Source organism: Haemorhous mexicanus, chromosome 18, assembly GCF_027477595.1.
Source record: "Haemorhous mexicanus isolate bHaeMex1 chromosome 18, bHaeMex1.pri, whole genome shotgun sequence".
NCBI classification, from domain to species: domain Eukaryota; kingdom Metazoa; phylum Chordata; class Aves; order Passeriformes; family Fringillidae; genus Haemorhous; species Haemorhous mexicanus.
The window spans coordinates 8,654,887-8,670,172 of record NC_082358.1 but is presented as its reverse complement, the minus strand read 5'-3'; the positions used below and the strand labels follow the sequence as shown (position 1 = coordinate 8,670,172).

Here is a 15,286-nt window from a genome sequence, read left to right as displayed (position 1 = left end):
GGAATGACCCTGGGCACCCAGGGAGGTGATGCTGGAGCCGTGTGGGCTTTGCCTGTTGTTTTTAGGCTGTGCTGCTATCCAGCAGCTGGGATACCGTGGGGGAACCTGCACAGCATCCCGGGCCTGATGCCAGGGAGGATCAGCTGTGCCTCCTACTTGGGTCGGGAGTTTCCACTCACTCTGTGGTCAGACCGTGGGGAACCACTGGCTGTGGCTGGCACAGATGGGACACTGGGATGTGCCCTGTCCCTATGGGAAACTAGTCTCTCCAGAGGTGAAAATCCCAAGTTTTGCCCTCAGAAATGGGGAGGTGGGTGCTCAGATTTTTTTTTTTTCCCGGTGCTGCTTAGCCCATAGCATTGCTGCTGCTCTGCCCTGGAGCTGCCGGCTCGCCCGTTCCTGGCGCTGCTGGAGGCGATGCTGTGGTTCACACAGCGTCAGCCACGTCGGGGCTGGGGGCTGCACCCGAGGGACAGGGGCTCCTGGATGCTGCCGCTCCCTCCCGCAGCTGCAGCTGGTGTTTCCCTGTGGCAGGAGGCGGAGGAGGGGGGCCACGGCATGGAAAGTTGGCAGCCAGCAGAGAGGGGAGTGGAAAGAATGAGCTCAAACCCAGAAAAATGCGGCCGTGCTGGAGGATGGGAGGAGTGGGAGGAGAGGCCAAGGGGGGCCACGGTGAGGCGCTGGGAACGGAGAGAGTGTGGAAGGAGGAGGGAGGGTAGAAGGAGGAGGTGCTGGCAGGGGGCCAGGGACTGCCTGTGGCTCCCATCTGGGCCCACTCCTGGGGAAGGTGGTGCCCGGTCTAGGCGGTACCAGCTGCTCCAGCGAGTGCTCTCGGGGCTATCCCAGTGCCATCAGCCTCTGGGTGGCCCCTGGCTCCAGTGCTATCTGTCCCTGGGTGGCCATCGCTCCCAATGCCATCCATCCCTGGGTGGCCACCTGCCCTAGCACAGTCTCCCCCTGTCCCAAGGTCTCCCTGGTGCCATCAGCCCCGCGGACCACCGTGGGACAGCAGCCCCTGACTCCCCCATCTCGCTCTGTCCAGCGACGCTGCCCTTTGTGAGGATTCCCAAGCCGGGCTGGGATTCAGAAAGGGGCAGTGCTGGAGTCAGGAGCCGTGCTGTGCCAGGCTGGGATGCAGGGGGGGTGTGTGGGCACACTGCCTTGTGCTGCCCATCCCGCTCTGCTCTGGGAACAGCGGCTGCAGGGACAGGGCAGCATCCCGGCAAGAGGCCAAGCCCGCAGAGAGGGGCTCCCAGGAGGCTTTCCCATCTGCCCTCGGCCTGAAACACGGAACTATGAATCACCCCGCTCCTGAAATAGATCCCTTTTATTTAAAATATGAAATTTAAAAGACATTTAAAAGAATTTAAAGACTTGTGTTTTAATCCCTGCTGTGCTCCCGTCTCCCGCCCTGGCTCAGATATAAACTGGAGGCACTACCATTTCACTGTGCATAAATCTTCACCAATTTTTGCCCCTCAGCAGACTTTCATCCTGGCGAGGAGGAGGAGGAGAAGGCTTGGTCGCAACAGCCGAGCTGCCAGTGGCTCGGAGTATTTGTGAGGAAAACACACTTTTCGGCCAATTTTCCAGCAGAGCCTGGTCCCAGTCCAGCGCGTGGGGAGGCGTTTTACAGAAGGGCTGTTTGCTCACGGCTGGGCTGGGAGCAGTCAGGGGCATCCCCAAGAACAGGGGCGCAGGTCCTTGGAAAACGGTGAAGGGCAGGAAAACCCCGGGCAGCGCCGGAGCTCCGGACCCGCTCGGGGCGATGGCACCGGGAGCTGCCGCCTCCCCCGCTCGTGCTCCGAGGGACTGCGGCAAACCGGGAGGCTTTCCCTCCTCGTGCGATCCCTACCCTTGACACAGCGAGGGCCGGGCAGGGCAGGGCCGAGCGTGGGCGGCGGAGCGGGGCTCTGCCCTTCTCCGGGCACCGGGGCCGCCGGGGCGGGGCTGGCTTCAGCGCCGCTACGCGTGACGCACTTCCGCTCGGTAAGGGGACGTGTCGGTGCGGACCGCGGTGGGAGCAGCCGCCATGGAGGAGCCCGCGGCGCACAACGGCAGCGCCGCCGGGGCCGCGCCCGGGGCCGGGACCCCCGCCCGCCCGCCCGCCACCCCCGAGGGCATGGCGCTGGCCTACGGCAGCCTCGTCCTCATGGCGCTGCTGCCCATCTTCTTCGGGGCGCTGCGCTCCGTCAGCTGCGCCAAGAGCAAGGTACCCCCGCGGCTCGGGGCAGCCGGGCCTATAGGCCTCGCCCCTCCCCAAGGGTCCCCTCCGGGCGCCCCGTTCACGGGAGGACCGGCAGCTGCATGGCCCCGGCCCTGGGCCTGGAGGCGCAGGGAACCCCGGGGAGAGAGTTGGCTTCCCCCGGGGCTTCTCCAGCCACGTCCTCACCGCCCCGATAAATTCAAGTGCTGCAAAACACAACCGTCCCTTGTCCCTCCTCAAGAGGGGCTGTGCTGGGGGGACTCGTGTGTGGCTGTGCCCCGCGGCACTGGGGCTGGTCCGGGGGTGCTCTCCTGCCTGCACACCCTGTTCTGTCCCGGTATTCCTCCCGCCGTTCTCTGCATTTCATAGCAGGAACTTATATCCCAACAGCTGGGCTGCTGTAGCTCAGGAGAAAGGACTGGTTTACACAGTCTGATCTATTACTATTTTTAAAATCTCCTTGTGTGCCCTTAAGCCTCATATCAGGGGTTTCAGCTGATCTTGGGGGGCGTCTGGCAGCCCAGGCAGTGGGGGGCTGTGAGCAAAGCCCAGCCGTAGTTCAGGGTGGGGGTTCTCATCCCTCACTCTGTTGGGAGCAGCAGGAATTTGGGCACAGCGTGACAACTGCCATGCCCGGGATAAGCTGCATGAGGGCTTTTGAGGTGCCCTCGATCTGTGCTGGCCGCAGGTGTTTGCCTGAGTGAGATTAGATCTCTGAGCAGCAGCCAGCTGGGCCTGGAGCCGGCAGGGAGCAGGCAGAAACCAGGCAGCCCTCTGCCTCCTCTGAAAGCTGAAGGTCTCCCATGGGAAATGGCTCGAAAGGGGCTGGTTGAGGTGGTGCAAAGATGTCTTGGAAGGGGTTTATAAATCTGGGGCTTTTGAGCATGAGAAGTGTCCCAAGAGCAAGGTGATGAGGGATGAGAAGGTGGCTGGAGAGACGCCTTGTGCACGGGGTGATCACAGATGGTGGCACAGATGGGGCTGGCTGGGTGTGTGTGGTGAGGGAGCCCAGCTCCCCTCTGGGCAGGGGAGAACGGAACAACGCCAGAACAGGATATTTTCCTTCTCCAGGAGGAGAAAAGCAGTAAAATTTGGCCGCCCTGGGAAGGACAACTGCAAGATTTCTGTTTTCCAGCTCAGGCTCTGCCTCTGACACAGCCTCACCTCTGGATGTAGCAGGGGCCAGTGGGCGTTTTGTCCCTCTCAAAATTCTCTGGAGCCTTGCATGTTGTGTCTGTTCACCCCCTGCTCAGGTGTGAAGCCAGGGCAGGGGCTGATCCATTCCTGTTCTGTCCTTCTCTCCCCAGAACTCCTCGGAGATGCCAGAGACCATTACCAGCCGAGACGCTGCTCGCTTTCCCATTGTTGCCAGTTGCACCCTCCTGGGCCTCTACCTCTTCTTTAAAGTAAGTGAGGGGCACTGGAGCTGGGGCAGGACATCTTCGTGCCTGGCAGGAGCTCCCATAATGGGGTGACTCTGATTTTGGCCCTTAGTGTTGGGACAGAAGGTGTGTAAGGCTGCACAGATCGAGCTCTTCGGTGTCATCGTGCAGGAGGACGTCAGTTCTTGCCTGAATTGTCACAGCTTGGGGAAATCAGAGCCTGTTTGTGCACAGGTTGTTTCTGGAGAGCTGCCGAGGAGCAAATAGCCCTGAGCTCTTCCTGCCTCCGTGGGCCAAGCTGACAGGGCACAGGCTGGAGCCAGAGGGTGCCAGGGTCTCTGAGGGGCAAATGCTGCTGGCTATGTGTTGTGTTCCATGCTGTGCTCCTGGAGCCATTTCGGCTGTAGGCCTGGGGGAGCTCCTGTGTGCTCAGGTGAAGTCTTTTAGACATTCAGAGCCCACAGGCAGAGTCAGATGACCTGAGAAATGGATGAGAGCTCTCAGCAGCACATGCTTTTGGTGGTATGGAGAAGATCTCTTGGCCTCAAGCACCTTGGGCTGCCCATGCAGGTCTGGCACATGGCTGAGCTCCCAGAGGGGTCTGGAGAGCTGCAGCACATAGTGGAGTTGTGGGCATAGCAGCTTCCAAGCTGTGCTGTTTTGGGACCCCTGCAAGGTGCCAGGGTGCTCCTGGCTGGCCAGGAGGTGAGGGTTAAGGTGCAGAGTTGGGAATGGTACAGTTCAATCCCTTCTCTGTCATGGCTGTGTGCCATGTGTTCTCTTATTCCAGTATCCCCCTTCCAGGAGTGCACAGAGGACCCCAGGATCCTTCCACACTGGTTTGTAGGGGTGTGATTCAGTAGGGGAGCGTGTGACTTGGAGGGCAGGAGTTTTAATAATGCCCTGTTTAATTAGGGCCAGGGATGCTGCTGCTCCCCTGGGCTTGGGCAGCCCCTTGGAGCAGTGCCTCTCTTCCTGCTCTGCAGGGGAAGCTCTGGCCTCCTTTCTGCAGCACTGGAGTTATTTTTTGACCTGAGCAGCTCACAGATGCAATACAGCTCACGGGCCCATTGTGCTTGTTCTTTGAGCACATGGCTATTTCCAACATAGTCTCCCTCAGCATGCAGGAATTTGGGTTATTCTAGCTATTCTTCTTATTTCCCTGGAGCACTGACACAGCAGCTGCCAACAGGAGCATGAGGATGGGGAGGATGCTGTGGTTACTAACCCCTCTGTGGTTTTGTCTTGCAGATATTCTCTCAAGAGTACATCAATCTTCTGCTTTCCATGTATTTCTTTGTGCTGGGGATCCTGGCCTTGTCCCACACTATCAGGTACAGCACAAGGATGGGTGTGACTGGGGCAGGGCTACCTAAAGCTTCAGTTCATTTTATTGGGAGATTTTTAGAGCACCACTGCCGTGCAGCAGAGCAGGTCTTTAGGGTATTTGCCCAACCTATTAGGGTGTTGTCCCTTGGTGGTAGGAACCAAAGCCCTGGGGGTCCTGGGAAGCCGTGCACCAGTACTGGGAGGAGGCCAGCTCACCCTAAGGAGCTTCTCTGGCTCAGAATCACAGAATCAGAATATCCTGAGTTGCAAGAGATCCACAAGGATCGAGTCCAACTTCTGACCCTCCACAGGACAACTCCAAAAACTCCTCTGTGTTCCTGAGAGTGTTTTTCAAACAGTTCTTGAAATCTGGCAGACTCAGGGCCATGACCACTTCCCTGGGGAGTCTGTAACAGTGCCCAGCCACCCTCTGGGTGAAGAGCCTTTTCTTTATATCCAGCTTCAACCCCTCTTGTCACAGTCCTTGCTGCCCTGCCGAGGGGAGAGCTCAGCAGCACCCTTACTGGGATGGGTGACACAGGCAGCTGGAGCTCATGGTAATGTCCCTGGCCTCTCATGGCCCTGTGTGGCACAAAGTGTTGGAAGCTCAGGCCGTTTCAGTAACTGAAAAAGCTGAACTGGTTTCCTGTTTCGTGAGCTCTGTGGTGTTGGGGGCCAGATGCTTTCCCTAGACTGGTGCTGGGCAAGGGCTTTGCTCTGCTCCTGGCTCTGCAGCAGAGCCAGTCAGTGGTGGTCCAGCCACTACTGGGTGCCCAGAGGGTTGCTGAGGGGCATAGGGCATTTGCTGGGGTCTGGGGTGGGTCCTCCTTTCTTGTGGATGATGCTCTATTTTCTTGCCCTGGAGTATTTGGGGGTCTGTCACGTGTTGCCAGATCAGATCTCTGTGCAGGATGAGTTGCTGTGGCTCCTGCCAGTCCCTGATGGAGCAGATGGCATTACCCCTCTTGGGAGGGGGTGTGGGGCCCCCTAAACGCAGAGGTGCTGGGCAGCACATCTTGTGGGGTCTCTGTCAAACTGCCCTTCTCTACACCTCTCGTTTCAGCCCCATGATGAACAGATTCTTCCCTGCAAATTTCCCCAACAAACAGTACCAGCTCCTCTTCACCCAGGGCTCCGGGGAGAGCAAGGAGGGTACGTTGGCTTTCCAGTGTTTCAGGGGAGCCTGAATGCTTTCTGCCTTTACTGTTTCTTTTTATCTTTTTTTCCTTTTTTGGTCATATTACTCTCAGCCCATTGAAAGAACCTTCTCAAAAACTCGCCTCTTGCTCCCCACTGGGCTTCCATAGCCACTGTGAGCCCCATGTGTCCCTGCAGAGCTGGGCTGGCACGCTGCCTTTGTGCTGCCTCTGCCTGGCAGGGAGACCCCAGAAACACCTCCCAGAGTGCTGTGGGGATGGAGCTGTGGCTGTCATTAAATGCACAGCCTTTATTTAAGCCCCTTGGAAAGCATAGGCCTGACTGGTTTGTGCTGCCTCCTCTGGGCCAGATCTTTGCACTGGCAGAAGATACTTTTGATAAGTATCCTGCTTTCCTGGTAAGGGAGTATTTCTGGTGATACCACCGGGAGTTAACTGGCACAGGAAGAGAGAGAAATTTGTCTTTCCCTGCCTTAGGCAGTGCCTGAATCCAATTTCCTTATTGACAGCAGGACCGTGGATGCTGTCCATGTGCAGAGTCTGGCTGAAGGAGAAGGTCTGAGCTTTGCAGAGCCCACTGCTCATTCCCAGGCAGTTTTCACGTGTGTACCACGGGTACAGTCCCCTTGTTTGGGATGTGAGCCCTGAGCTCTGGGCTTCCCAGCTGTGGAATCACTCATCTCAGCCCTGCATGGGAAGGGGAGCTGCCCAGCCTGCCTGAAATCTGACTTCTCTGTTTTCTTGCAGAAATAGTGAATTATGAGTTTGACACCAAGGATCTCGTGTGCCTGGCCTTGAGCAGTGTTGTGGGGGTCTGGTACCTGCTGAGAAAGGTGAGGCACAGCTGGGAACTGGGCTGGATCAGACACTGACTCATTTCCATGCAAGATGGGGGTTCCATGTACAGCAGGACACAGATCTCTTTTTCTTCTTCTCAGCATTGGATTGCCAACAATCTCTTCGGGCTGGCATTCTCCCTCAACGGGGTGGAGCTGCTGCACCTGAACAACGTCAGCACTGGCTGCATCTTGCTTGGGGGCCTCTTCATCTATGATGTGTTCTGGGTAAGCAGGAGCATTCTGCAGGCCACGGGTGGAAGTGTGTGCCTGGCATTCTGCCTTTCTGGAGGCACCATGCTGGCTGGACGTACACTTGAAGTAAGAATTTTTGGTTTCTCAGCCCAGGGGTGTGGCAGGGTTGATGACAGAATCCACAGTGGCAGAATGTGGCTCATCAAGTGTGTTTTCTTTTCTTCTCTCACTCAAAGAACCCAGGGTTGGCAGAGACCTCATCAGAGCTATTGTGGGGTACTCAGTGTGTGTCATATCTGGTCCTCTATTCCACACTGTGGTCTTCCCAAGGCCTGACAGCTGTTGGGTGGGCTGGAGGCTGCTCTGGGGCACACTGAGCCTGCTTGTGTGAGCTGTGCCTTGGCTCTGTCATCTGCTGGTTTCGTTAGTGTCCTTCTGTTCTCTTGCACAGAGGACCAGACCCTGGAATGCCTCCAGTCCCTTTTCCTCAGCCAGTGCTGCACCCTGACTTCTTCATTTTGAGGTTTTCCTTATTTCTTGCAGTGCATTTGAGCTGCTTTTGTAGAGGAAAGGGGGGGCAGGGAAGGCAGGAATGCGGTTGTGTGTTCTGCTCCATGCATGGGAGAATGTTTCTCCTTGTAATGTCCATATTCCCCAGTCCTTCCTGCTGCCTCCACCTTCTGAATCACCATGTTTCCAAATGTCTGAGAGCCTTGTATACATTGAGGTCTGTCCAGCAGCTCTGCAGCTGCCTGTGTAATCCCTCCATATTTATGCCTGGCTACTGTGGGTTGTTTTGTACTTGGCCGGTGGTGCCTCTGTTTCCCAGGCTCGTTAACAGTCTGGGCTCTGTGGTTTTTTAGCCTGTGGGCCACTTCCTGTGCAGCTTTCAGCTGGAGGGGACTCAGCCTTCTGCCTTAGCACACCTGGTGCCCCAGGCCCTGCTTAGTGTGCAAGTGTCTTCCTAGTGCTTTGGGGACAGTGAGTGCACCCCTCAGCTCTCCACTTGCTGGCTGTGTCTCACCTCGGCTTCCCCATGGATCAGAGTATTGCTGGAGACTTAGGGAAGGGCTGCCTTGAAGTGGAGGCCCTGGTACTGTGCCCCTTTGCAGGAGCTGGTCACTTGGATCTTGGCATGGATTCAATCACAGTGAGATCCCAGGAGGGTTTCAAGGAGGAAGGAGATCTCAATGCATTGGTGCTGTTGCCCCCACATAGTCTTGGTGAGGCATGTGATGCTTTTCCCTGATCCCAGTGTTGAGTCCTGTCACTCCATGGCAATGCTTAGAACTTGCTGCACTTTATGGGAGTTAATCTGATGCTTTAAGATCTCCCTTTAATCCAAAGCTCCAGGATCTTGCTCACCCAGTGCTAACCAGCACCAGTTTTTTGTGCCTGCTGGACTGGAAGCTTAGAGATGGCAAGGTGCAGAGATCAGAGTGGCTGCCCTCAGTGTTTACAGTCCACCCCCAAATGCTGCCAGTATTTACAGCTGATAGGGCCATGCAAGTAAATGACCTCAGAGCAAACTGCAGCTGATCTGACACTTGCCCCTGTCCCTGCTGGAAGCTCCCAGGCTCGGACGCTCTGCTGGAAGCTCCTGCCCTCCAACTGGACTTTACATGGAGCTGACTGATTAAAGCTCAGTTGAGGAGATGCAGGGCTGGGTGGTGGGCAGCAGCTCTGCCATGTGAGTGCTGTCCCCATGCTGCTCTGCAAGCAGGACAGCTGTGAAGCAGCCACCTCCTCCAGTGCCACCGTATGCCTCCTCCCCCAGACAGTGGGCTTGCTTGCAGAGCTCCCATATCCACATTTTGGCAGGTCATTGACTATTTTCTGCCGCTGAAGCTGCTCCTGGCCCTGGGGTGAGGCTGTAGCTGAGCGTTGTGTGTGTGTACCTGTGCAGCTGTGGTCATCTTGGTCTCCTTCTGTTCTAGGTCTTTGGCACCAATGTGATGGTGACAGTTGCCAAATCATTTGAGGCCCCAATAAAACGTGAGTAAATCTTCCCTGTGTGCTGGGGTCCTTTTTCCTGCAAGCCCTGCCCCATGCACCCTCCACCTCTGGAGATGGTTCAGGCTGGAATGCATGCAGGAACATTTCCTGCTAGTGACCCCTCCTCCCTGTCATTGGCCAGCCTCAAGCCAAGGCAGGTCTCTGGAAAGGGATGGTTTGCAGTGCCCTGGTCTGCCTGGGTCAGTCTGCACCTTTGGAGTGTGCAATTCCACCTGCTTGTAGAAACAGTCCATACCAAATTAAAAAAAAACAAAAAACAAAAAAAAAAAAAAAAAAACACCAAAAAAACTCCCACAGAGCCCCAAAACAGCATGAGGGGTGAACTGGTGCTGCTGTGGAGCATGCAGTAGTTTGGGTCCTTGGACCCCTTGGTTTCTTGTCCTGGAAATGTCCAAGAAAGAACAAGGAAAGCTACAGGGAAGGAGGGAGCTGAGGGCAGGGACAGGTCCCTTGCCCTGCTCTGGACCCTGTTTGCCAAGCCCAGTGGGGCTGGGGTCTGCTCAGTGGGAACACTCCCCCTCACTGTGCCTCGCTCTGCTCCTCGCAGTGGTTTTCCCTCAGGACCTGCTGGAGAAGGGGCTGGACGCCGACAATTTCGCCATGCTGGGACTGGGAGACATTGTCATTCCGGGTGAGGACAGAAGAGGGAGGACAGGGGTCTCCTTTGAGGGGGCTGCGGAGAGCTGAGCAGGTGCCTGGCTCTGCCCTTGGCCAGGCGCAGCCCCGCGCGGGTCTCCCGGTGGGTTGGGAGTGTCCCCGCAGGTCCGGGTGCTGTCCCGGTGCCGCGTGCCACGAGAGGGCACTGTCACCCCGAGCACGGCACGGCAGCACCGCGGGTCCTGCCCGGCCTCCCTCAGCCTGGCCTGCCCCTCCAGCCCCTCGCTGTCCCTTCCCTGCTCCTCTGGCCCCTCGCTGTCTCTCCTGTACCACTTCCAGCCCCTCATTGCTTCCTTCTCCCTGCAGGGATCTTCATTGCCTTGCTGCTGCGGTTTGATATCAGGTGAGCAGGCGGCAGGGAAGGGTCTCTGGCAGGTTGGATCTTGCAGCATATTTGAGCTGCTTTTGTAGAGGGAAAAAAGGGAAGGGGGAGGCAGGAGTGCAGTCGTGAGCTCCCTTCTGGAGCTGGGTGTGGAGACACACCAGGGGGTGTAAGGAAAAACTCTTTGAAGAGGGGGCTGGCTCTGTAGGTACATCCTGAGCACTGGGGGCGAGTGGTTGAGTTCAAGCATAGGTGGGGCAGACAGCAGAGGGATGGGGCTCAGGGCAGCAGCACATAGCAGCCCCACAGAGCCTCACCAGCTCCCTGGAACCAAGGAGTGGAGGGCAGTGAGAGGAAGCGGTGACAGTGTGGGAAAGAGCTGGGGCTGCTGGCACCTGGGAAGTGCTTGCATGGATGCAAATGGGTGCCTGGCAGTGCTGGCTGCCTCCAGGTTGCCACTGATGTTGGAGGAAGCAGCTCCTTCCCACACAGGGAAGCTGCACCTACAGCTGGGCTGCAGCAGTTGCCCCACACTGAAAGGCTCTGGGGAACAGGGTGCTCTGTGACTGTGGTGGTGTGGCCTCACTCCCACTGCTCTCGCACAGACCCTCTGGTCTGTGCCAGCTCTTCCAGGTGTTACCACCCACATCCTGCCTGCACCTGCTGGGAATCCCAGTTCCTGCAGCCTGCCCTGTGATAAAATAGTAACTGCTGAGAGCCAGAGACAGGCTCCACCACGACCATGGGACCTTCTCCTTGGGTCCTAGACCTAATTCCTCCCTTCCCAGTTGTCATCCAGCAGCAGCATCACTTGCCTTCTTCCCTTCTCCAGCCTGTCACCTGGGTATTACTGCCTTCAGTCCCACACTGCTCCCACAACACCAGGGGCTGCACAGGCAGAGTATTGCTCCGCACACTCCATTGTGGTGGGAGATGGCTGAGAGTACCAGGCCAATTCCATTTTGGCCGCTGGCATTCTAGACCAGAGGTCATTGAGCTCTTCCCTTTCCCTACAGCCTGAAGAAGAACACGCACACGTATTTCTACACCAGCTTTGTGGCCTACATCTTTGGGCTGGGCCTCACCATATTCATCATGCACATCTTCAAGCATGCCCAGGTGAGCTCCACCCTGCTGCCTCCTGTGGATGCACATCCAAGTGGGTCAGGCCAGCTTGGCCACGAAGTTCCTGCATCCTGCCAGGAAAAAGTAGATTTATTTCTTCTTTTGGCTTTGATTTTCCAGTGCTTGCCTGTACCTTTCCCTTCTCAAAACTCCTGTGCCCGGCTGGAGCAGAGGCCTGCTTGGGGCAAGGCTCCTTGTTTCCAACAGCAGCCCCTCAGCCAGGGACCTTGTGTTTTTTGGCTCTTCAACCAAGCTGCCCTGAGCACCCACTGGCTGTGCTGCAGGGGGCTCTGGGAGCCCATACGCTGTAGTCTGCACAGGGGCTCTCAGTGTGTTCGTGGCCCACTGGGACCTCACAGCAAGGATTTTCACAGAATCCCAGAATGGTTTGGTAAGGGACCTCAGAGACCATCTTGTTTCAACTCCTCTGCCATAGGCAGAGGCACCAACCGCTAGACCAGTCTGCTCCATGCCCTGTTCCAACCTGACCTTGAACACTTCCAGGGATTGAACATCCACGGCTTCTCTGGACAGCTTGTGCCAGGATCTCACCACCCTCACAGGAAAGAATTTCCTCCTAATATCCAATCTAGCTTCATGCTGCTGCAGCTCTAACTTGGCTCTTGAAGCTATTTTTTGGGGTGTTAACTCCCCGTGTAGCCAAAGGGATGCAGGATCGTGGGTGAAGAGGGGACAAGGCCATGAGCTCACCTTGCACTCCTCCCTCAGGGTGATCTGTGGTTTGGTTTAACAGTTGTTTTCCTTCCCCACAGCCTGCGCTGCTGTACCTGGTCCCTGCCTGCATTGGATTCCCACTTCTGGTGGCCTTGGCAAAGGGAGAAGTAACCGAAATGTTCAGGTGAGCCTCAGCTGGCCATGGAGCTGTTTTGCCGGCGGCGCTGGAGCCCATGAAGCGTGCAGATGTTCCCACGCCTGGGCACAGCTGGAGGGACGGGTTCATCTGGGCATGCTCTGGGTGTGCACCAGCACGTGCGTGGGTGGAGAGAGCGGGCCTGTGTTTGTACATGCCGGGCCTGGCTCCAGCCGCCTCCCGGGAGCTGGGTGGGAGCTGTGCTGTGCTACCAGCAGGCAGCACCTGGTATTGCTTTACGCCCCAGTGACAGACTCTTCCCATGCGCTGGCAGGCAGGGTAGGGTGGGACTGCACACCTGGTGTGGAGATACTTGGTCATTGTGTCCCAGAGCCTGTGGGTGGGGAGAAATGGAGCCAGAGCCGGCTGTGAGAGCAGCCAAGGCTGGTTTCAGCACATCCCAACCTCCCCACTTGGGCACAGTCTCTTGGTTTGTAGTAGTCTCCTGGCCCCAGAGACTGTGGGTACAGAGGAGGGGGGACTGGGCTGTTGTGCTCAGCTGCTCTTGGAGCCTGTCCAGGCTGTCAGTGGGCAGCCTGGCCTCCTGCCTGAGAGCTGTTTCTCTGTCATGCTCGAGACTTGGTGGTGGCTCAGCACAGTAATGATGGTTGATGCAGAGGAGGGAAGGGAACATCCTAAAGCAGGGCAATGTACCCTCCAGCCTCCCCAGTGCCCCAGCCTGGGAGCGTTCCTGAGCTCCCAGCCTCCTCAGAGGGAAACTGGGTGCAACGGGAAGCCAGCTGTCCTCCCTCCTCCCTCCCCTCCCCTCCCCTGGGAGATGCAGGTATGCATGTTCCCAGCGGCTCTCAGCTCTCAGCTGGGCCATCCCCAGCCCTGCCGCACCTGCCCCTCCTTTGATGTTTGCTTCTGACAATCGCTGCTGCAGGCACTGAGTGTCCTGGGATCGTCCTTCCTGTGCACCTGGGATCCTGCAGCCGCTTTCCCCAGTGCCGTGACTCATCAGCTGACAGCAGCAGCAGCAGCTCCTGCCAGGAAACTGGGGAGAGATGAGCTGTGAGGCCGGGCCCACTGGGCAGCAAGGAGCGCAGGGAGCCTGGCTGCCAGGGGCTAGTGCCCTCCCAGAATAGTAGGACAAGCTGCTCCAGCAGCAAACTGTTGCCAGGGCAAGAGCAGGATGCTGGAGGGTTGCAAACTTGATGGCCCCAGGGGGCCAGACCTCCCCTGAAGTGGCTCCAGTTGCAGGCAGAGGAAGTGGGATTCGGAGGGACCAGTGCCTGGAGGGCAGTGGCTCCCACCGCAGGAATCCCACCAGGTGTAGGTTGCTCTGCTGAGCTGCTTTGGTGTGCCCTGATCCTCCCTGGAGCTGTCAGTTCCTGTGGTCTCTGCCTGCACATGGTGTCTCACAGCAGTGAGGGTCTGCAGGCAGGGTGGGAATGAGCAGATCTGTGCTGCAGGCCCAGGGAAGGGGTGCTGGTGGAGCAGAGGCTGGTGACATTGGGATCATCTCCATGGCTCTCAGCCTTGCCAAACCTCCCTAGGCTAGGCAGGAGGCTTCTGCCTCTCTCAGCAATGGGAACCCATCCTGCCCCCCACATCTGCTGTGGGCACACTGTCCTCGAGTGTCAGGACAGGGTCTGCTGCGTTTCTCTGTCACCTGCCCAGCCCCTGGGCTGCTCCACTGCCACCTCCCCACGGCCCAGGCTTGCTCTCCATAGGTCTCCATAGGCTCTGCTCGTGCCAGTGGGAGCTGTCTCATCCCTGAGTTTCAGTGCTCAGTTTTCCATGCTGTAGCCCTGTCCTGGAGTCTGCAGGCAAGGAGAGGCCAGTGGGTGCAAGCAGGTGAAGGGGGATGCCAGGCTTCCTGCACAGGGTGGTGTGTTCTTGGTGCTCTCACTCCAAAACTCTTCTGCTTTTTCTCTCTCCCCCCCTCCTTTCTGTCCTTGTCTTTCCCTTCCTGCTTCCTCTCTCTCCTGCAGCTATGAATCCTCTGCTGAAATCTTGCCTCACACACCAAGACTTACCCACTTCCCCACGGTGTCTGGCTCGCCAGCCAGCCTGGCTGATTCCATGCAGCAGAAACTGTCCTGTCCCCGCCGACGCCGGCAGCAGAGCCCCAGTGCCATGTAGCCACTGCCACCGGGGCCCCTTGTCTGTCGCTCTGGCCAGGTAGGGACAGGTCCTGGCTCTCCCTGGCCCAAGCTCTCCCTATTCCTAGCTCTCCTCACTCTGTGGGCAGAGGCTGGAGCTGTTGCTGCACTGCTGCGGGACAGCTTCTGTCCCATTCTGAGAGAGAAGACTGGGAAAGGCAAGAAGATTTGACATCCCAGAAGATTTGACATCCCAGACCTTGTCCATTCTGCTTGGAGCAGCATTCCCATTTCTTTAGCCAAAGCCCTGGGGCCACTACTGGAGGGGGTTTGCAGCCAGGGAGGGAACACTGCTGTTGGTCTTGCTGCAGTTTCCGTGTTAACTGGCCCCGCTGGCACCAGTGCTCAGCCAAGGAAAGCATGTGCTATCCAGGATATCCAATAGTGCTCTTGGGAGCAAGGACAGATCCCTGGGCACAGACCTGGCCCCTGGCTGGGTCCACCCTACCCTTGGAGATGTCTGGGGGGAGTACATCCCTCATCTCCCTGCCTGGGCTCTGCCCCATGGGGCTTCCTGGCTGGGTGCTGATGGCTGGAGCCCACCTTGTACTCAACAGCAGCAGGGCAGAAGCCGAGGCCACAGGCTGGGCTGTCCCCACGTGGCACAGGGCTCTGTCCCCAGGGAGCAGCTGGCCCTACTCATGTCCCTCTTGTCCCCAGCTACGAAGAGAGCTCAACCCCCAAGGAGGCAGCAGGGGCTTCCAAAGAAGAGCCAACAGAAGCCTCCAAGAAGGAGAAGTGACCTTGCCCGTGGGCCATGCCCGGTGCTGCTGGGCTGGGGCCCTTCAAGACCCTTTGCAAGTGACAGACGACGAAACAATTGTGCAAGAGCATCGTGTTGTGTGTGTTGGAGCAGCCACCCAGGTGGGGTATCGATGTATGCCGGTTTTTAAATTTTGTATTGTGCATTTGCTTTCTCTCATATTAAACCATATTGAAGGAAGGAGTGCTGGTATGGCTTGCCCCTGCTCTGCCACCCAGCCGGCACTGGGATTGGCATCAGCTCACCTGCCTTCTCCCACTGGAGCTGGTGGCTATTGTCTGGCTGTTTCCAAGTGACCAAGTGACCGTCCCCTTCCCCC

General features: G+C 57.6%; 1 protein-coding gene across 2 annotated transcripts; it reads left to right on the top strand.

The window, feature by feature from the left end:
* Window positions 1-2,017: 2,017 nt before the first annotated feature.
* HM13 (histocompatibility minor 13) lies at window positions 2,018-15,147 on the top strand. 2 transcript variants are annotated; one of them, XM_059862445.1, is made up of 12 exons: window positions 2,018-2,212; window positions 3,514-3,612; window positions 4,840-4,922; window positions 5,981-6,069; window positions 6,822-6,907; window positions 7,013-7,138; window positions 9,043-9,100; window positions 9,669-9,752; window positions 10,085-10,121; window positions 11,117-11,219; window positions 11,999-12,084; window positions 14,865-15,147. In XM_059862445.1, exons 1-12 carry the CDS (start codon window positions 2,033-2,035, stop codon window positions 14,944-14,946), a joined length of 1,113 nt encoding a protein of 370 aa, XP_059718428.1. In that variant the 5' UTR covers window positions 2,018-2,032; the 3' UTR covers window positions 14,947-15,147. The 2 variants fall into 2 exon arrangements, with proteins under 2 accessions (XP_059718428.1, XP_059718429.1); XM_059862446.1 differs by lacking the exon at window positions 14,865-15,147 and adding an exon at window positions 14,034-14,199.
* The last annotated feature ends 139 nt before the right edge of the window (window positions 15,148-15,286 follow it).

What these genes read in the sequence shown, in the direction of transcription:
- HM13 (XM_059862446.1), top strand. Translation starts at nt 2,033, where the DNA reads ATGGAGGAGCCCGCGGCGCACAACGGCAGCGCCGCCGGGGCCGCGCCC. An exon ending in GCCTCTACCTCTTCTTTAAA is followed by an intron (nt 3,613 to 4,839) that starts GTAAGTGAGGGG and finishes TTTGTCTTGCAG; the next exon opens with ATATTCTCTCAAGAGTACAT. An exon ending in CTCCGGGGAGAGCAAGGAGG is followed by an intron (nt 6,070 to 6,821) that starts GTACGTTGGCTT and finishes GTTTTCTTGCAG; the next exon opens with AAATAGTGAATTATGAGTTT.